The sequence below is a fragment of the Lolium rigidum genome, chromosome 3 (genome assembly GCF_022539505.1).
Source record: "Lolium rigidum isolate FL_2022 chromosome 3, APGP_CSIRO_Lrig_0.1, whole genome shotgun sequence".
Classification (NCBI taxonomy): Eukaryota; Viridiplantae; Streptophyta; class Magnoliopsida; order Poales; family Poaceae; genus Lolium; species Lolium rigidum.
Genome location: NC_061510.1, coordinates 235634967 through 235656876, shown reverse-complemented (window position 1 = coordinate 235656876; position 21910 = coordinate 235634967). Strand labels below are relative to the sequence as shown.

The 21910-nt window shown below is 46.9% G+C and overlaps 1 protein-coding gene across 2 annotated transcripts; it reads right to left on the bottom strand.

Moving 5' to 3' along the window:
- Positions 1 to 18811: 18811 nt before the first annotated feature.
- LOC124703154 (scarecrow-like protein 34) lies at positions 18812 to 21587 on the bottom strand. Of its 2 annotated transcripts, XM_047235370.1 has the most exons (2): positions 20591 to 21587; positions 18812 to 20560 (listed from the first exon to the last, which is right to left on the bottom strand). In XM_047235370.1, the coding sequence occupies exons 1-2, from the start codon at positions 21481 to 21483 to the stop codon at positions 19093 to 19095; spliced, it is 2361 nt and encodes a 786-aa protein (XP_047091326.1). In that variant the 5' UTR covers positions 21484 to 21587; the 3' UTR covers positions 18812 to 19092. The 2 variants fall into 2 exon arrangements, with proteins under 2 accessions (XP_047091326.1, XP_047091325.1); XM_047235369.1 differs by having other exon boundaries at positions 18812 to 21587.
- Positions 21588 to 21910: the final 323 nt, after the last annotated feature.

Here is a 21910-nt window from a genome sequence, read left to right as displayed (position 1 = left end):
AAACAGTATGTTGTAAATAAAATTGGCGCATGCGCAATTGACAAATAAAGAAGGCATAACAATGCACATACATATGTCACGATGACTACTATGATATTTAATCAGGGCATTACGACAAAGTACATAGACCGCTATCCAGCATGCATCTATACCTAAAAAGTCCACCTTCAGGTTATCATCCGAACCCCTTCCAGTATTAAGTTGCAAACAATAGACAATTGCATTAAGTATGGTGCGTAATGTAATCAACACAAATATCCTTAGACAAAGCATTGATGTTTTATCCCTAGTGGAAACAGCACATCCACAACCTTAGAACTTTCCGTCACTCGTCCTGCATTCAATGGAGGCATGAACCCACTATCGAGCATAAATACTCCCTCTTGGAGTTACAAGTATCAACTTGGCCAGAGCCTCTACTAGCAACGGAGAGCATGCAAGAACATAAACAACATATATGATAGATTGATAATCAACTTGACATAGTATTCCATATTCATCGGATCCCAACAAACACAACATGTAGCATTACAAATAGATGATCTTGATCATGATAGGCAGCTCACAAGATCTAACATGATAGCACAATGAGGAGAAGACAACCATCTAGCTACTGCTATGGACCCATAGTCCAAGGGTGAACTACTCACACATCGATCCGGAGGCGATCATGGTGATGAAGAGACATCCGGGAGATGATTCCCCTCTCCGGCAGGGTGCCGGAGGCGATCTCCTGAATCTCCCGAGATGGGATTGGCGGCGGCGGCGTCTCTGGAAGGTTTTCCGTATCGTGGCTCTCGGTACTGGGGTTTTCGCGACGAAGGCTTTAAGTAGGCGGAAGGGCGGATTCGGAGGGCTGACGAGGGGCCCACCCCATAGGGCGGCGCGGGCCCCTCCCTGGCCGCGCCGGCCTATGGGTACGGGGCCTCGTCGCCCCACTTCATTTCCCCTTCGATCTAATGGAAGCTTCGTGGAAAAATAAGACCCTGGGCGTTGATTTCGTCCAATTCCGAGAATATTTCTTTTGTAGGATTTCTGAAACCAAAAACAGCAGAAAACATCAACTGGCTCTTCGGCATCTCGTCAATAGGTTAGTGCCAGAAAATGCATAATAATTACATAAAGTGTGTATAAAACATGTGAGTATCATCATAAAAGTAGCATGGAACATAAGAAATTATGGATACGTTTGAGACGTATCAGGAGACCTCCTAGTTGGCTTGGCGGTAGGTGCTCCGGTGATCTCTTCAAGGAAGATTGTGAAGAGGCACGGGCTTCTCCTTCGTGGAGCTTGTGAAGTGGTTGTGGAGCTTGCCATCTCCGGAGTGGAGGAAAAGCTAACCATAAGAAAAGGGCCATTATCCTTCTTGGGTTTGGCTCGGAGAATAGGGTGAGCCTTCGTGGCGTTGGGGAATCCTTCGTGGGACCTCCACTCCTCCAAACGTGACGTACCTTCTTGCAAAAAAAGGGAACACGGGAATACATCATCGTCTCCGCGTGCCTCGGTTATTTCTATACCCAGAGCTTTCTTTCCTTGTGATAGCCATCGTGCTTGAAGTACATATATCTTGCTATCACTTGTGCTACATATATCTTGTGCCTATCTTGCTTAGCTCTAGTTGTTGTTGTTGCACTTAGTTGAGCCTAGCATATTTAGGGATTGTGCTTGTAAACTAAACGTTAGTTTAATTCCGCATTCTTACAAGCCAAATCCGTAAGAGTTTTTTTAAACGCCTATTCACCCCCCCTCTAGGAGACATCTCGTCCTTTCAAAGGTACGTCAAGTTTGGAGGGGTGGAGGTCCCACGAAGGATTCCCCAACGCCACGAAGGCTCACCTTATTCTCCGGAGCCTATCCCACGAAGGAATAGCTCACTCACTTGTGGTAGACTTTGAGGTAGTCTCCAAACCTTCACAATCTTGTCAGGAGCAAATCCACAGCCCGGATGCTTCCGGACCTCTCCTTCCCACCTAGGGTTTCCAAGGAACCCTAGAGAGCAAGTTTCTTGATGAATACAAGGGGGAATAAGATTTGGCTTGGTAGAACGGTAGATCGGGGCCTCCTCTATCTTTTCCCCGGAGGGATTTGAGTTTGCGTGGAGGAGGAGGTAGATCTGAGCCTTTTGGTGTTTCTAACAATGGAATATGTGAGAGAGAGCTCAAGAACAACTTGTAGTGTAGTGTCTAACTGTTCAGAGGTAGGAGAAGGGGTTTTTATAGTGCCACTTGAAATCTAGCCATTGGAACTTGCCACCTCGGCTTCTTCTTCGAGGAGCCCGGTCAACCTGACCTGAGACCGGACAGTCCGGCGCAGGGGCCGGTCAGACTGGGCCAGTGACCGGACCTGCCGGTCCAGACCGGAGTTGAGAATATGGTTGGCGCAGGGGAGCCCGGTCCACAGCCCGGTCCGACCGGGTGTATGACCGGACCAGGCCGGTCCAGACCGGGCATGGGACTGGACCCCGGCCGAGAACCTCCGCTGGCTTACTGTATATGACCCGGTTGGCACCAGTCCATGGGCCGGTCGGCGCTGGGCTGGCCGGTGCCAGGGCCGGTCTGACCGGGCCATTGGCCGGCCAGGTGCTGAAGAAAGATTGTTGATTTTCGTCGAAGTGAGGGGGTCTCCATTGTCTTCTTGTTCCATTGATACACCATTTTACCTCCTTGGATAATACCTGGGAATAATCTCATAGGCATGTATTAGACCAAATACTCTAGCATGGTGTCATTGTTACCAAAATAATGGATAAGGGTAAAATACCCTTACACAATGGCTACAAAGTCCGCAGCCCCTGCTGGGTCCCAAGAGCAGGAAAGGAGATCCCTAATCCCTGCCCACATAAATTTCGCGATGTGGCAGGTGAAGAAGATATGGTCAGATGTTTCCCACTCTCCACATAGGGCACATCGCCCATTCGATGGCCCATTCCGATTGAGAAGTTGGTCCCCGGAGGGCAGTCTACCCCGGATAAGTTGCCAGAGGAAGACCCGGATCTTTGGCGGTACCCTCATGCACCAAATCTCCTTAAAGTGGGTAACCATCCCCCCTCGGGACAGCTTGGAGTACATCAAGCTGGTGGAGTACTCCCCAGAAGGCTCCAGACCCCAACGAACAACATCATCACCCTCAGAAGCGGGCGAGAGGTCGAAGATCCTGCAGAGGTTGTCCCATTCGACCCTTTCAGCTAGGCCGAAGGTGCGACAGAACCTTATCCTGCATCCCTCGTTGGTCCTGACCCCCTGGACAGTAGCAAAGTGGTTATCGCAGCAAGCAAATAGCCGTGGAAAGGTGAAACGGAGGGGCCCAGCACCCATCCACCAGTCCAACCAGAAGTAGGTCCTTCGCCCACTGTGAATCTGGTGTTTAGCTCCCATTTTAAAGTACCATTTGATCTTTTGTATGGCGTTCCAGAATTGCGATCCTTTGGTGGGAACTGATGGCGCGTGACGGGGCTTGATGGAGTGTTGCTTCCTCCCCGGCGACGGCACCAGCAAAGCTGCTTGTGACGGTAAAGCACATGTCCGTTGGGAACCCCAAGAGGAAGGTGTGATGCGTACAACAGCGAGTTTTCCTCAGTAAGAAACCAAGGTTATCGAACCAGTAGGAGATGAAGGCCACGTGAAGGTTGTTGGTGAAGGAGTGTAGTGCGGCGCAACACCAGGGATTCCGGTGCCAACGTGGAACGTGCACAACACAATCAAAATACTTTGCCCCAACTTAATAGTGAGGTTGTCAATCTCACCGGCTTGCTGTAAACAAAGGATTAAACGTATGGTGTGGAGAATGATGTTTGCTTGCAAAGAACAACAGAGAACAATGATTGCAGTAGGTTGTATTTCAGATGTAAAAGAATGGACCAGGGTCCACAGTTCACTAGTGGTGTCTCTCCAATAAGATAAATAACATGTTGGGTGACCAAATTACAGTTGGGCAACTGACAAATAGAGAGGGCATAACAATGCATACATACATATCATGATGACTACTATGAGATTTACTTAGGGCATTACGACAAAGAACATAGACCGCTATCCAGCATGCATCTATGCCTAAAAAGTCCACCTTCGGGTTAGCATCTGCACCCCTTCCAGTATTAAGTTGCAAACAACATACAATTGCATTAAGTACTATGCATAATGTAAACAATACAAATATCCTTAGACAAAGCATTGATGTTTTATCCCTAGTGGCAACAGCACATCCACAACCTTAGGGGTTGCTGTCACTCCCCCAGATTCAATGGAGACATGAACCCACTATCTAGCATAAATACTCCCTCTTGGAGTTACAAGTATCAACTTGGCCGAGCCTCTACTAGCAACGGAGAGCATGCAAGATCATAAACAACACATATATGATAGATCGATAATCAACTTGACATAGTATTCCATATTCATCGGATCCCAACAAACACAACATGTAGCATTACAAATAGATGATCTTGATCATGATAGGCAGCTCGCAAGATCTAAACATGATAGCACAAGAGGAGAAGACAACCATCTAGCTACTGCTATGGACCCATAGTCCAAGGATGAACTACTCACGCATCAATCCGGAGGCGGGCATGGTGATGTAGAGCCCTCCGGTGATGATTCCCCTCTCCGGCAAGGTGCCGGAGCCGATCTTCAGAACCCCCCGAGATGGGGTTGACGGCAGCGGCGTCTCAGTAACTTTTCTCATATCGTGGCTCTCGGTACTAGGATTTTCGTGACGGAAGGTTTATATAGGCGAAGGGGCAGAGTCGGGGGATGCCCGAGGGGCCTACCCCATATGGCGGCGCAGCCAGGGGTGGGGCCGCGCCCCCCCTATGGTGTGGCCGCCTCTTGGCCCCTCTTCTTCTCCTCTTCGGTGTTCTGGAAGACTCCGTGGAAAATAAGACCGTGGGCTTTTGTTTCGTCCAATTCCGAGAATATTTCCTGTGTAGGATTTCTGAAACCAAAAACAGCAGCATCTTGTTAATAGGTTAGTACCGGAAAATGCATAAAAATGATATAAAGTATATATAAAACATGTGAGTATTGTCATAAAACTAGCATGGAACATAAGAAATTATAGATACGTTTGAGACGTATCAAGCATCCCCAAGCTTAGTTCCTACTCGCCCTCGAGTAGGTAAACGATTAAAAGGATAATTTCTGAGGTGACATGCTACCATCATACTTGATCAATACTACTGTAAAGCATATGAGATGAATGAAGTGATTAAAAGCAATGGTCTATAGTTTGTTACCAAATAGATAATGACTAAACAACTGAATCATATAGCAAAGACTTTTCATGAATAGTACTTTCAAGAGAAGCATCAACAAGTCTTGCATAAGAGTTAACTCATAAAGCAATAGATTCTTAATAGAAGGTTTTGAAGCAACACAAAGGAATATTTAAGTTTCAGCAGTTGCTTTCAACTTTCAACATGCATATCTCATGGATAATTGTCAACACAAAGTAATATGATGAGTGCAAATAAGCAAGTATGTAAGAATCAATGCACACAGTTGACACGAGTGTTTGCTTCTAAGATAGAAAGAAGTAGGTAAACCGACTCAACATAAAGTAAAAGAAAGGCCCTTCGCGAGAGGAAGCAGGGATTACTCATGTGCAAGAGCTTTTTATTTTGAAAACATGGAAACAATTGTGTCAATGGTAGTAATAATTCATAGTGTTATGCATAAAACCTCCTATAAGTTGCAAGCCTCATGCATCGAATACTAATAGTGCCCGCTCCTTGTCCTAATTAGCTTGGATTTCCATGGATTATCATTGCATTACATATGTTTCAACCAAGTGTCACAAAGGGGTACCTCTATGCCACCTGTACAAAGGTCCAAGGAGATAGATCACATTTGATCTCTCAATTTTGATAGATCTCAACTTGAGGACATCCATACCGGGACAACATAGAAAACAGATAATGGACTCCTCTTTTATGCTTTATAAGCATTCAACAACAGATAATATTCTCATAAGAGATTTGAGGATTAATGTCTGATGGCGCGTGAGACACACGTCCGTTGGGAACCCCAAGAGGAAGGTGTGATGCGTACAGCAGCAAGTTTCCCTCAGTAAGAAACCAAGGTTATCGAACCAGTAGGAGTCAAGGAACACGTGAAGGTTGTTGGTGACGGAGTGTAGTGCGGCGCAACACCAGGGATTCCGGCGCCAACGTGGAACCTGCACAACACAATCAAAGTACTTTGCCCCAATGTAATAGTGAGGTTGTCAATCTCACCGGCTTGCTTTAAACAAAGGATTAGATGTATAGTGTGGAAGATGATGTTTGTTTGCGAAGAACAGTAAAGAACAATTGCAGTAGATTGTATTTCAGATGTAAAGAATGGACCGGGGTCCACAGTTCACTAGTGGTGTCTCTCCCATAAGATAAATAGCATGTTGGGTGAACGAATTACAGTTGGGCAATTGACAAATAAAGAAGGCATAACAATGCACATACATATATCATGATGAGTACTATGAGATTTAATCGGGGCATTACGACAAAGTACATAGACCACTATCCAACATGCATCTATGTCTAAAAAGTCCACCTTCGAGTTATCATCCGAACCCCTTCCAGTATTAAGTTGCAAACAACGGACAATTGCATTAAGTATGGTGCGTAATGTAATCAACACAAATATCCTTAGACAAAGCATCGATGTTTTATCCCTAGTGGCAACAGAGACATCCACAACCTTAGAACTTTTCGTCACTATCCCGCGATTCAATGGAGGCATGAACCCACTATCGAGCATAAATACTCCCTCTTGGAGTCACAAGTATCAACTTGGCTAGAGCCTCTACTAGCAACGGAGAGCATGCAAGAACATAAACAACATATATGATAGATTGATAATCAACTTGACATAGTATCCAATATTCATCGGATCCCAACAAACACAACATGTAGGATTACAAATAGATGATCTTGATCATGATAGGCAGCTCACAAGATCTAGCATGATAGCACAATGAGGAGAAGACAACCATCTAGCTACTGTTATGGACCCATAGTCCAAGGGTGAACTACTCACACATCGATCCGGAGGCGATCATGGTGATGAAGAGACCTCCGGGAGATGATTCCCCTCTCCGGCGCGAGTGCCGGAGGCGATCTCCTAAATCCCCCGAGATGGGATTGGCGGCGGCGTCTCTGGAAGGTTTTCCGTATCGTGGCTCTCGGTACTGGGGTATTCGCGACGAAGGCTTTAAGTAGGCGGAAGGGTAGGTTTAGGGGCGACGCGAGGGCCCCACAAACCAGGGCCGCGCGGCCAGGGCCTGGGCCGCGCCGCCCTGTTGTGTCGGCGCCTCGTCGTCCCACTTCGTTTCCCTTTCGGTCTTCTGGAAGCTTCGTAGAAAAATAAGACCCTGGGCTTTGATTTCGTCCAATTCCGAGAATATTTCCTTACTAGGATTTCTGAAACCAAAAACAGCAGAAAACAACAACTGGCTCTTCGGCATCTCGTCAATAGGTTAGTGCCGGAAAATGCATAATAATGACATGTAATGTGTATAAAACATGTGAGTATCATCATAAAAGTAGCATGGAACATAAGAAATTATAGATACGTTTGAGACGTATCAATGTCCAAGCTGAAACTTCCACCATGATACATGGCTTTGGTTGGCGGCCCAATGTTCTTCTCTAACAATATGCATACTCAAACCATTTAACTCATGGCAAACCTCCCTTACTTCAGACAAGACGAACATGCATAGCAACTCACATGATATTAAACAAAGGTGTGACAGGTTGATGGCGTCCCCAGAAACATGGTTACCGCTCAACAAGCAACTTATAAGAACTAAGATACATAAGCGACATATTCTTTACTACAATAGTTTTTTAGGCTACTTTCCCATGAGCTATGTATTGCAAAGACAAGGAATGAATTTTTTAAAGGTAGCACGCAAGCAATTTACTTTAGAATGGCAGAAAAATACCACATAGTAGGAAGTTATGATGGACACAAATGGCATAGGTTTTGGCTCAAGGTTTTGGATGCACGAGAAGCATTCCCTCTCAGTACAAGGCTTTGGCTAGCAAGGCTGTTTGAAGCAAACACAAGTATGAACCGGTACAGCAAAACTTACATAAGAACATATTGCAAACATTATAAGACTCTACACTGTCTTTCTTGTTGCTCAAACACTTTTACCAGAAAATATCTAGACTTTAGAGAGACCAATCATGCAAACCAAATTTCAACAAGCTCTACGGTAGTTCTCCACTAATAGGTTTAAACCACATGATGCAAGAGCTTAAACATGATCTACTTGAGAGCTCAAAACATTTGCCAAGTATCAAATTATTCAAGACAATATATCAATTACCACATGAAGCATTTTCCGTTTCCAACCAAATAGCAATAAATGAAGCGGCTATCAACTTTCGCCATGAACATTAAAAGTAAAACTAAGAACACCAGTGTTCAATATAAAAAAGCGGAACGTGTCTTTCTCCCACACAAGGAATGCTAGGATCCGAATTTATTCAAACACAAACGAAAATAAAAGCACACAGACGCTCCAAGTAAAGCACATAAGATGTGACGGAATAAAAATATAGTTTCACTAGAGGTGATCTGATAAGTTGTTGATGAAGAAGGGGATGCCTTGGGCATCCCCAAGCTTAGATGCTTGAGTCTTCTTGAAATATGCAGGGATGAACCACGGAAGCATCCCCAAGCTTAGACTTTTCACTCTTCTTGATCATATTATATCATCCTCCTCTCTTGATCCTTGAAAACTTCCTTCACACCAGACTCAAAACAATCTCATTAGAGGGTTAGTGCATAATCAAAAATTCACATGTTTAGCAAGGACACAATCATTCCCAACACTTCTGGACATTACCCAAGGCTACTGAAATTCAATGGTGCAAAGAAATCCACTCAAACACAGTAAAAGAGGCAATGTGAAATAAAAGGCAGAATCTGTCAAAACAGAACAGTCCGTAAAGACGAATTTTTCGAGGCACTTAACATGCTCAGATGAAGAAGCTCAAATTGAATGAAAGTTGCGTACATATCTGAGGATTACTCATGAATTTTTGCAGAATTTTTAGATTCTCCTACAGAGAGAACAACTCAAATTCGTGACAGCTAAAAATCTGTTTCTGCGCAGAAATCCAAATCTAGTATCAACTCTCTATCAAAAACTTTACTTGGCACAACAATGCAATAAAGTAAAGATACAAAGGTATTGATACAGTAGTAACAAGCACCTTGACTCAAATATAAAACAAAAATTCCAGAAATAAAATAATGGGTTGTCTCCCATAAGCGTTTTTCTTTAACGCCTTTCAGCTAGCTGCGGAAAGTGTAAATCAAGTAACATCAAGAGAAGAAGCATCAACATCATAATTTGTTCTAATAATAGAATCAAAAGGCAACTTCATTCTCTTTCTAGGGAAGTGTTCCATACCTTTCTTAAGAGGGAATTCATATTTAATGTTTCCTTCTTTCATATCAATAATAGCACCAACGGTTCGAAGAAAGGGTCTTCCCAAAATAATAGGAAAAGATGCATTGCATTCAATATCCAAGACAACAAAATCAACGGGGACAAGGTTATTGTTAACCGTAATGTGAACATTGTCAATCCTCCCCAAAGGTTTCTTTATAAAATTATCAGCAAGATTAACATCCAAATAACAATATTTCAAAGGTGGCAAGTCAAGCATATCATAGAGTTTCTTAGGCATAACAGAAATACTTGCACCAAGATCACATAAAGCTTTACAATCAAAATCATTGACCTTCATTTTAATGATGGGCTCCCAACCATCTTCCAACTTCCTAGGAATAGAAGCTTCAAGTTTTAATTCCTCTTCTCTAGCTTTTATGAGAGTATTTGTAATATGTTTTGTAAAGGCCAAATTTATAGCACTAGTATTAGGACTTGTAGCAAGTTTTTGCAAGAACTTAATAACTTCAGAGATATGACAATTATCAAAATCAAAACCATTATGATCTAAAGCAATGGGATCATTGTCCCCAATACTCTGAAAAATTTCAGCACTTTTATCACAAACAGTTTCAAGCAGTTTCAGCAATTTTGCATGCTTTGTATTAGAAGTAGAAACATTGCCAACACCAATTATTTTACCATTGATAGTAGGAGGTTTAGCAACATGTGAAGCATCAACATTACTAGTGGTGGTAATAGTCCAAACTTTAGCTACATTATTTTCTTTAGCAAGTTTTTCTTCTTTTTCCCACCTAGCATGCAATTCAGCCATCATTCTAATATTGTCATTAATTCGAACTTGTATAGCCTTTGCTGTAGTAAGAATTTTGTTATCATTATCCTCAGGTTTAGCAGCCATTTTATTAATTAAAGAAGCTTGTGACTCAGACATGTATGAGATTCGGTTTTCAGCATTTGAAAGCTTAGTTTGCAAACCAGAAATTTCCATATTCAAATTTTCAAGTTGATTCCTTATATTTTTCAACAAGGCAGATTGTTCATTCATAGTTTTAGTAAACAATTGATTTTTCTCATATTGTGATTGCATAAAGATCTTAGTAGCTCTTTCAATTTCTAGCATCTTTTCCTCACTAGGCAAAACAGATCTACCATAAGAATTACCACTATTAGAAGGATATGGCATATAGTTGTTGTTACCAAAATTATTCCTATAAGCATTGTTGTTGAAATTACTATTTTTAATGAAGTTCACATCAACATGCTCTTCTTGAGCAACCAATGAAACTAAATGAACATTATTAGGATCAACATTAGATCTACCATTAACAAGCATAGACATAATCACATCAATCTTATCACTCAAGGAGGAGGTTTCTTCAACGTGAATTTACCTTCTTACCTTGAGGAGTCCTTTCAAGTGTGCCATTCGGAGTATTTGATCATCATATCATCAAGAAGCTTTGTTGCAGCACCCAAAGTGATGGACATAAAAGTACCTCCAGCAGACTGAATCCAATAGGTTCCTTGAAGAAAAATTTAATCCTCGCATAAAAGGTTTGGATGATCATCCAAGTAGTTAGTCCATGGGTAGGGCAATTCTTTACCAAAGATTTCATTCTTTCCCATGCTTGGGCAACATGTTCATTATCCAATTGCTTAAAATTCATAATGCTACTTCTCAAAGATATAATTTTAGCAGGAGGATAATATCTTCCAATGAAAGCATCTTTACATTTAGTCCATGAATCAATACTATTCTTAGGCAAAGATAGCAACCAATATTTAGCTCTTCCTCTTAAGGAGAAAGGAAACAATTTCAGTTTTATAATGTCCCCATCTACATCCTTATACTTTTGCATTTCACAAAGTTCAACAAAATTATTAAGATGGTCAGCAGCATCATCAGTATTAACACCAGAAAATTGCTCTCTCATAACAAGGTATAGTAAAGCAGGTTTAATTTCATAAAATTCTGCTGTAGTAGCAGGTGGAGCAATAGGAGTGCATATGAAATCGTTATTATTGGTGCTAGTGAAGTCACACAACTTAGTGTTCTCAGGAGTATTCATTTTAACAATAAAAAAATAAGTAAAGCAAACCGAATTAAATAAAGTAAAACAAGTAACTAATTTTTGTGTGTTTTTGATATAAAGAAAGCAAACAAGACAGAAAATAAAATAAAGCAAGACAATAAACAAAGTAAAGAGATTTGGTGTGAGAGACTCCCCTTGCAGCGCGTCTTGATCTCCCCGGCAACGGCACTAGAAAAAGTGTTTGATGGCGCGTGACTGGGCTTGATGGAGTGTTGCTTCCTCCCCGGCGACGGCACCAACAAAGCTGCTTGTGACGGTAAAGCACACATCTGTTGGGAACCCCAAGAGGAAGGTGTGATGCGTACAGCAGCGAGTTTTCCCTCAGTAAGAAACCAAGGTTATCGAACCAGTAGGAGATGAAGGCCACATGAAGGTTGTTGGTGAAGGAGTGTAGTGCGGTGCAACACCAGGGATTTCGGCGCCAACGTGGAACCTGCACAACACAATCAAAATACTTTGCCCCAACTGAACAGTGAGGTTGTCAATCTCACCGGCTTGCTGTAAACAAAGGATTAAACATATGGTGTGGAGAATGATGTTTGCTTGCAAAGAACAACGAGAGAACAATGATTGCGATGAGGTTGTATTTCGGATGTAAAAGAATGGACCGGGGTCCACAGTTCACTAGTGGTGTCTCTCCAATAAGATAAATAACATGTTGGGTGACCAAATTACAGTTGGGCAATTGACAAATAGAGAGGGCATAACAATGCACATACATATCATGATGACTACTATGAGATTTACTTAGCGCATTATGACAAAGAACATAGACCGCTATCCAGCATGCATCTATGCCTAAAAAGTCCACCTTCGGGTTAGCACCCGCACCCCTTCCAGTATTAAGTTGCAAACAACAGACAATTGCATTAAGTACTATGCGTAATGTAAACAATACAAATATCCTTAGACAAAGCATTGATGTTTTATCTCTAGTGGCAACAAGACATCCACAACCTTAGGGGTTGTCTGTCACTCCCCAGCATTCAATGGAGACATGAACCCACTATCTAGCATAAATACTCCCTCTTGGAGTTACAAGTATCAACTTGGCTAGAGCCTCTACTAGCAACGGAGAGCATGCAAGATCATAAACAACACATATATGATAGATCGATAATCAACTTGACATAGTATTCCATATTCATCGGATCCCAACAAACACAACATGTAGCATTACAAATAGATGATCTTGATCATGATAGGCAGCTCACAAGATCTAAACATGATAGCACAAGAGGAGAAGACAACCATCTAGCTACTGCTATGGACCCATAGTCCAAGGATGAACTACTCACGCATCAATCCGGAGGCGGGCATGGTGATGTAGAGCCCTCCGGTGATGATTACCCTCTCCGGCAGGGTGCCGGAGCTGATCTTCAGAACCCCCCGAGATGGGGTTGACGGCGACGGCGTCTCAGTAACTTTTCTCGTATCATGGCTCTCTGTACTAGGGTTTTCGCGACGGAAGGATTATATAGGCGAAGGGGCAGAGTCGGGGGACGCCCGAGGGGCCCACCCCATATGGCGGCGCGACCAGGGGTGGGGCCGCGCCCCCTATGGTGTGGCCGCCTCGTGGCCCCTTTTCGTCTCCTCTTCGGTGTTCGGAAGACTCCGTGGAAAATAAGACCGTGGGCTTTTGTTTCGTCCAATTCCGAGAATATTTCCTGTGTAGGATTTCTGAAACCAAAAACAGCAGAAAACAGGAACTGGCGCTTGGGCATCTTGTTAATAGGTTAGTACCGGAAAATGCATAAAAATGATATAAAGTATATATAAAAGATGTGAGTATTGTCATAAAACTAGCATGGAACATAAGAAATTATAGATACGTTTGAGACGTATCAGGAACCGCCGAGGAGAATAAGTCATGGTCCCCAAGGTACTTGGCCCTAAGAAGGTCTGCCCATAGGCCTTCCTCGTTCTGGTAGATCTTCCAGATCCACTTTACCATTAAGGCGATGTTCATGGACTTGGTGTTTAGGATTCCCAACCCTCCAAACACCCGAGGTTTGCACACCGTTGCCCAGTCCACCATATGGTACTTGCGTTTGGGCCCCACTCCCTCCCAAAAGAAGCAGGACCGGTGCTTGTCCATCGCTGCATGAGTCGTGTCATGAAGCAGATAGAGGCCCATGGCAAATAGCAGGAGGCTCGAGAGACAAGAGTTGGTGAGCTCAAGTCTCCGACAGATGCCAAGAATAGGCCCTGCCAAGGCTCGACCCTGTGGCCGAAATTCTCAGTGAGGAAGTTCCAGTCCGCGACTGAGAGGGGGTGGTCGCTAACAGGTAAGCCAAGATAGTGAAACGGCAAGCTCCCGAGCTTGCAGTTCAGGGAGTCAGCCGCCCTCTGATGCTCCGTGTCCGTGACCCCTGTCACAACCACTTCGCTCTTCGCGAAGTTAATCTTAAGCCCCGACATATTCTCGAAGCATAGAAGTAGGAGCTTAAGATTAGCTAGCCCAGCCTCGGAGGGTTCCAGCAGATGCTGGGTGTCGTCTGCATATTGGAGGTGGGTGATTCCGCCCGGGATAAGGTGGGGCACCACACCCTTGAGGTTCCCAGCTTCGGTGGCCCTGGAAATGATAGCCGCCAGGGAGTCCACCATGAAGTCAAACAGGATCGGGGATAGAGGGTCTCCTTGCCTCACACCCCGAGCGTTCCTGAAGTTCTCCCTGATGACACTGTTAACGTTGACTGCAGTCTGGCCACCCGAGACCAGCTGCATCTAGCGGTGCACAATCATGAGAGAGAAACCCTTCCTCAACAAAACTTCTCTCAGGAAGTCCCAGCTTACCCGATCGAAGGCTTTCTCAAAGTCCAGTTTGAGGAGAAGGCCCTTGAGTTTCTTGACCCTCAACTCATGGGCGATCTCATGCAAGGCGAGCACACCCTCGTGCAGGCATCTGCCCCTGATGAAAGCCGATTGGCTACGGTCAATAGTCCTATGCGCAAGAGGTGCAAGGCGGGTAGCGTAAGCCTTAGCGACGAATTTAAAAATGACGTTAATGAGAGCGATTGGTCTAAATTGTTTGATGGTGTCCGCACCCTGGATTTTCGGAATAAGGGATATGACTCCAAAATCAAGGCGCGCAATGTCGACCGTCCCTAGGGCAAAGTCATTAAGAACTGTAGAATGGGTGCTCTAAGGATGTCCCAGAATTTCTTGAAAAAGAGGACCGGTAACCCATCCGGACCCGGGGTCGAGTCAGGTTTCATGCCCGCAAGCACCTCATCAAACTCGTCAGGAGTAAAGGTGAGCTCCAAACCCCTGTTCTCCTCCCCGGAGATCCTCTTGTCGGCCGGCCACATGTCCGGGGCTAGAGAGAAAGCCCTTCCCCTCCCTCGGAACCCATCAAGCCTTGGTAAAAATGATAAATGTGTCCCATCATCTCCTGCTGGTCAGAAATTTCCCCGTTTTTCGTGAGCAGGCGAGGGATAAGACACTTCCTACGCCTCCCATTGGCAAAAGCGTGGAAGAAGGCGGTGCAGGAGTCCCCTTTAAGTGTCCATTGAAGCCTGCTGCGTTGTCGCCAGTAATCCTCCTCCGCGCCATCCAGCTGCACAATCTGGTCCTCCAGGAAGTATCGGAGGGCCCAGTCCTCCTCATCTAGTCCAGAGGAGTTGGTAAGCTCGTCGAGCTCCTTAATCTGGGAGAGGAGGTTATCCCGAGCCTCCCTCCTCTGTTTGCCTAGATTGGCCCCCCACCCTCGAAGATGTTGGTGAAGGCACCTCGCGATGCATTGCCAGAGGTCAATGCTGCAGCGGTGAGGCTCCCTCTCCTGGATGCAGAAGATCAATTTATCCTTGACCATATGCTCAAAGCCAGCTACCCTTAGCCACCAGGATTGGAAGAAAAATCTTGCCGGCCGGCGAATCCCCTGTTCGTCGTCATCTAAGAGGAGAGGACAGTGGTCGGAGCCCACGCGGGTGACTGCCGTGAGAGAGCACAGAGGGAAAAGCGTCTCCTAGGAAGTAGAGACAAAGACTCTATCAAAGACCGAGCGGATAGGGGATAGCTGCTTGTTGGTCCAGGTGAACCTTGCCCCGGTTCGGTTGAGCTTTCTAAGGGAGAGGGAAGCAATGGCGTCGTTAAATTGGCGTACCCTTGGCCAATTGACATTGGCATTGCTCTTGTCCCCAGGTCCGCGAATGAGATTGAAGTCGCCCCCCACAATGAGGGGAAACCTGCAGCATCCAACCTCGGCAGACAGTTCCTTTAGGAACTCCCTAGTCCTGGAGTGGTCAGCCGGGCCGTAGAATAGAATACAGGTCCATTTGACCCTACGGCTGGGATGGAAAAGGCCGGCGCTGATGAAGAACCTCCCCTTCCTCCAGGTCCCTACCTCAAAGCAAGCATCGCGGAACCCCAGGAGCACCCCCCCCCGGATTGTCCTGTGGCCGGCAACCAGTTCCAGCAGAATTGGCCGCCGCACTCCAGGCTCCGAAGTTCCGAGTCCGTAAAGTCTTGTCGGACCGTCTCTTGAAGGCCTGGAATGTCAATCCTGTCACGCTGCATGTAGTCGCGGAGCTGGGTGCGACGCCCTTGTTCCCCAAACCCCCGCAGGTTGTAGATCAAAGCTCTCATTTGGAAGCGCGCTTCTTGTACTGTCTCTTCGAGACAGCTAGCACTGGGGCCTTAGCACACTTTCGCCTTGGTCGGGAGCGCGAGGGGCCGGACCCTTCACTGGCCCCCGCGGTGTTTGCCAGTGTCGAGGAAGCTGGCTCCGGGGCCCCTGCCCCGGCTGGGTGCGACGAAGCGGGAGGCTGTACCTCGCCCTCGGTCCGCTCCGACCTGAGAGCCTCCGCCGGTGCCTTGGCGGACGCCGCAGCCTCGGCCTCTAGCTCCAGGCGCCGCGCAGTCTCAGCGAGAGCGGCTTGCACCCTCTCTTTTGCCCTGATGATGGACAGGGCCTCGCCCGAGTTGCCCACCCTAGGAGAGAACACCATACAGCTATCTCGAACAACCGAAGATAAATGCGCATCAGAGAGGAGGTCGAGAATGACGAAGTCATTACCTTTGTCCTTGGTGATGGTGTTGCCGGCCTTGCCCTCCAGATTCTTCTCGGCCGTGAGCCTCTGGGCACGGAGAAGTGCCGAGGTACCAGCCGCCGCTCCTTGGGTCCTCGAGCTCTTCCTCACCGCCGAGGCCGATGTCGTGGTCGCCTGCTTGGAGTAGATGGCCTTGGAGCGACGGGCCTGCGCCATAGGGGTCGCCTCGGACAGCTCCTTGAGGAGGTTGTTGTGTCCTTCATCTTCAGTGTGCCGCGGCAGCTCCTCGCCCTCGGAGGCGACCACCACCTCCACATCAACCATGCGGCTGGGACTCGTGGGCAGCGTAAGCTTGGCCAGCTTAGCCGGCGGGCCCTCCGCCTGTTGGCTGTCATCAGCCCAAGAAGGCGCTGAGTCGGTGATCTGAGAGTCGAAGACTCGACTGTATATACACTTCTGACTTGGTTCTCAATTCCCAAGAGGGAAAGAGAATAGGGTTCCACCAATGTAAACGGATGTCCAGCAAAGTCTTAGCAAAATACAGACCAAACAGCTCTCTACCTACTTGAGATCTTGAACCTTATTTGGCTAGCTATGTAACGTAACCAAATTATCCATGCCTAGTCGTGCGCTCAACTGATGCACTAATTCGGAGGCAACAATTCAAACCTGCATCCACATGGATTACTCAGGCAAGCAGGAAGCATCTAATTAACCAACCTCTGACCACAGGTTACGATGCTAGTTTCCTAACAGATTCAGAAATTGACCAAGGATTAACTAAATACAGGACAGAGTTGAATCTCTGTGGGCTTCTTCTCAGGTTTATTTTAAGTCAGGGCCTCCTCAGTTGTCATCAACTGTAAGTCCATAATCTTTATTTATCATTGTAAAACTTCAATGAAATGGTATGATCACACCTTTCTTCAGAAGATATCATTCATAGTGAGTAGTATATTTACATGATAACACAGGAAAACTATCTAGCAGAAACTGAAACCTGTGAGAAATGCCTTTTTGATCATGCATGGCCACAGACACATAATAACATGCACACATCAAACACGCTCTGAGTAACCAGTGCAAAGTTTCTTGCTCAATCAAATACCGTTTTGATCATGCATGAACACAGACACATAATAACATGCACACATCAAACATCTGCTTACTCATCCCAGGCACAAGAAAAAGCCAATCTGATGATACAGCAAGAAAATGAAGTTCATAAGACACACATCTTTTAAACCATCAAAACCAAGTACATGTAACTCTAATATTGCTTGTCAGCTACAGGAGAAAGAGCATACACTAGGAAAGAAAAGTAGTGATCTTCATTTCGTTGTGCATCATCATCAGCTACAGGAGAAAGAGCACATACTAGCATACTTGAATAAAAATGTTCATTCGTAGTACTATATACATTTGTGACTTGGTTGCATATATGCTTATCAAACCTCAAAGGGAAACAGAATTTGGCTCTACCAAACAGATGCTTAAGAAATGCATAGCGAAAGACAGACCAAACTGCTCTACCAGCTTGAGATCTTGTGAACCTAATTTGGTTAGCTACGTAATGTAACCAATTATCCATGTCTAGTCGTGCGCTTGACCGACGCACTAATTTAGTGGCAATTCAAACCTGCAACCACATAGATAACTCAGGTATTCTCCAAAACGAAAGTAGATAACTCAAGTAAGCAGTAAGCATCTAACCAACCTCTGACCACAGGTTCAATTACTCCGTACAGATGCAATGCTTGTTTGCTTTGGAACCTGGACTTCATACTAAAATCCTAATTAGAAGATTCAGAAGTTGACCAAGGACGCATAGAACAGACTTGAATCTGTGAACTTCTTCTCAACTTTTTTTTAACTCATGGACTCCTCAGTTATCATCCCCATTTCAAAAAAAAAAAAAACATAACTCCATAAACACGGACATCACTCATAGTGAATATATCTAAATGATAACAGTGGAATATTATCTAGCGAAACTGAAACCTGTGAGAAATAGCTTTTTGATCATGTATGAACACACACATAATAACATGCACACATCAAACACGCTCTGAGTAACCAGTGCAAAGTTTCTTGCTCAATCAAGCATTTCTTACTCATTCCAGGCACAAGGAAAAGCCAATCTGATGATACAGCAACAAAATGAAGTTCATAAGACACGCATCTTTAAACCATCAAAAACAAATACAAATATTGCTTGTCAGCTACAGGAGAAAGAGGATACACTAGGAAAAGAAAACTAGTGTTCTTAATTTTGATGTATATCATCACGGCTCTGCAGCAACATGTCGATAGCTATACCTAAAACCCCCTACCTAAATCCTACGCATCTCTAAGCATCTGAACATTACAAGACACTGATGGTCTGTGTCTCTACTTATTTCTACCATACAAGTTTGACAGCTCATCCAAGCTGCCTTGGAATGAAAATCCACTCGACTGAACCACAGCAGCTGGGGCATAGATTTTTCTGTTGATAACATCAAATAAAACATGAACCTGCCTCAAATGTATTACCTTCTATATCAGCACCCTGGAATCAAGTGAAGAGAAGCAGCTAAACTTTGGAGTTGTCATCCTCAGCAGCAACCCATGCCGACATGGCATAGAGTATGCGCCCCTTCCACCCCTGCAGCAACCACCGGTGATCCACATCGATGACAAAGTCCTTGTGGTAGTAGTTCTTAACCTTATCCTTCACAATCTTAACAACCTCTGGGTTCAATGGCAGCTGCCTCAGCCCAGCCCGGTGGCTCCGCACCTGCCATTGTTTGTAAGTCTCTGGGCGATCGACCCGATCAGCACCCTCGCAGGCGATGACATTCAAGGCACAGCGCCCGATGATATCCCGCTCGATGTGCTGCCGGTCCTCATTGTCGCGGGGGATGGTCGCATCCAGCATGTCGAATAGCGCCGAGTAGAAGAACAGAGCCTCCCGGAACCGTGTGATGAAGAACGGCGCGCCATAGGTTCCATTCGCAATGCAGTCGATGAACACATGAGGCCGCATCTTCCGAATGTTGCTGAGGACCATGTCTCTGGGGCTTGGGCTGTCCTGCTTATTCATGTCAGCACTCTCGTCCATCAAGCTGCTGAAACCGCACTGGCTAGTAACAACAAGCACCTCATCTGGGTCGAGGTTTAGGTCCTCCGCACGGACCGTCTCCAACTTTGCCACGATACCGTGGAACTTGAATGGCACGCCAAACTCGCGGGCAACATTGCTGAGTCTGCGGCCAGTCTCCTCAATCTGGAAGGCCGGGCGGAACCCAGGCTGCGGGAGATCAATGCCAGTGATCCTCACCTCCGGTGGCCCACCTTCCCTAATTGAAATCCACCTGAAGAAGCCTGGCCACTGGAATCCGTATTGGACATTGTAATCCACAATGTGCAGGCGGCTCTTCCCCTCCATGGCATCCATGATGGTCTTGCCCACGAAAACAGTGTTTATCTTCTTGAAGCTGCAGGCTGCCATGTAGAGCTTGTAGGCCTTGAGGTACTCCACGACCGAGGTGCGCTTGGAGACGAGGGATTGGTAGATCTGGCTCCCCGTGCCTGCAAGGCGCGCTTCTAGCCCCTGTGCGAAACAATGAGCCAGCCTCTGTGTGGCATCCCCTTTTGGCGAGGAGTGCTGCTTGATCTGCCTGAGTAGCTCGTTTGAACCCCGGCGATCGCCCGTGGCCACCGCCTGGGCGCAGTGGATGAGCATGGTGCGGAGGTCGACGACCTCATCGGTCGTGCCCCGCTTACCCCGCGCAGTCCCCTTGCCTGTGCCCTTCCTGCTGTTCTTCTCGGCCTCGCTGCCCATGGCGATGCGCAGGTCCTCCATCCCCTGCATGCAGATCTCGTACTCGCGGAGCATTATTTCGTCGACCATCTCGCGACTGCCCATTTCCTCCTGCTCCGGGGCCATGAGCTTGCTGTTCCTGCCGGCCTCCGCCTCCAAGTCTTCCATGCCGTGCCTGTTCTTGCGACCCCGACCACCACGGAACATGAAGGTGTCGGCCTCCTCCTTCTTCATTTGGCTGCCGGCGGTGAAGCCGCGCGGTGCCGGCTTATCGGAGATGGTGTCGAGGTCGAGGAGGAGGGCGTTGTTGGTGGGCAAGAACTTGTTGGCCTCCTCCATGCCCTTGCGGAACGCCATGTTGAGCATTTCCATGTCGCTATCCGTCTGGCCACCGCTGAAGAAGGCCGAGGCCAGCACGTCTTGGCCTGCGTCAGCAGCGGGAGAAGCCACCGGCTTCTGCTTGGACTGCTTCTCCGTTCCACTGTTCAATAGTGGATTTGGCTTCTTCTCCGCGCCCCCATTCTTGGAGAAGGCTGTGGCAAAGGAATCGTCGATCTTGTCCTCGGGGAGCGCTGGGGTGTGCTCGAAAAATCCCGCTTTGGGGGCGGCGTTGCTGGGGAAGAGGAGGTTGTCGGCGGGGAAGTCGTTGGAGTCAAGTCCGATGTATGGCGGGGAGCGGAGAAGCTGGGCGAGCTCGATTGGGTCGTACGGCCATGCGGGGCTGGCGGGGGCGTACATAGCAGAGTCGGATGAGGTGGAGTTGCCGGCGTTGGTGGCGGAGTCGTCGGAGGAGGAGGATGTCGATTTGTCGGCTGCGGAGTCGGAGGAGAAGGCGGAGTTTGCAGCGGTGGTGTTGGGGGAGTCGTCGGTGGAGGTGGAGGTGGATGTGGCGGAGTCGGAGATGATCTGCTGGAAGGGGTGCTGCGCGGAGAGGATGGCGGGGTGGTCCGGGTACTGGTAGAAGAACTTTTCGTCGATGTCCTCCTCCATGAGCATGCGGGAGATGAAGTCGAGGTCGTGGTCGTCCGGGGAGGCGGCGCGCGGCGGCGACTGCGCGGGCGTGGGCGGCAGGTCGAGGAAGAGGGACGGGGAGAGCGGCTCCGCGTCGGCGAGGAAGTCGGCGCCATCCCGCAGGAGGAACTGCTCCGGCGTGGCGGCCATGGTGGACGGAGTAGATAAAAGAAAATGCTTGAGCTTAGCGATGCTGTTGGGAGGGGGACATGGAATGGATCTGAGACTGAGTGCGAGTGGAAGGGAATTGATCCGGGCGGGTGAGCCTATAAAAATGAGACGGGGGGGAAGGTTACCGGCCAAGCAAGAAACCACCGGAGCGAGCGAGGGGGAAGTTCCGGGAAGGAGGCGGATGCGACTAGTGCGGCGACGGGGAGGCGACGCAGCGATGTACGGCGCCGCTTCCTGCTGGCTGTCTGTCGCTTTTCCTTGGGTCGCCGATAGCCGTCCGATCGGCGAGGTTGAAGTGGTCAAAATCGACGAGCAGAGCACCATGACCCATGTGCATATTTATGTGCCTACCCTACCCCACCATAGATAGTGGCAATATTGTCAACTGATATGATATCTACTCTGC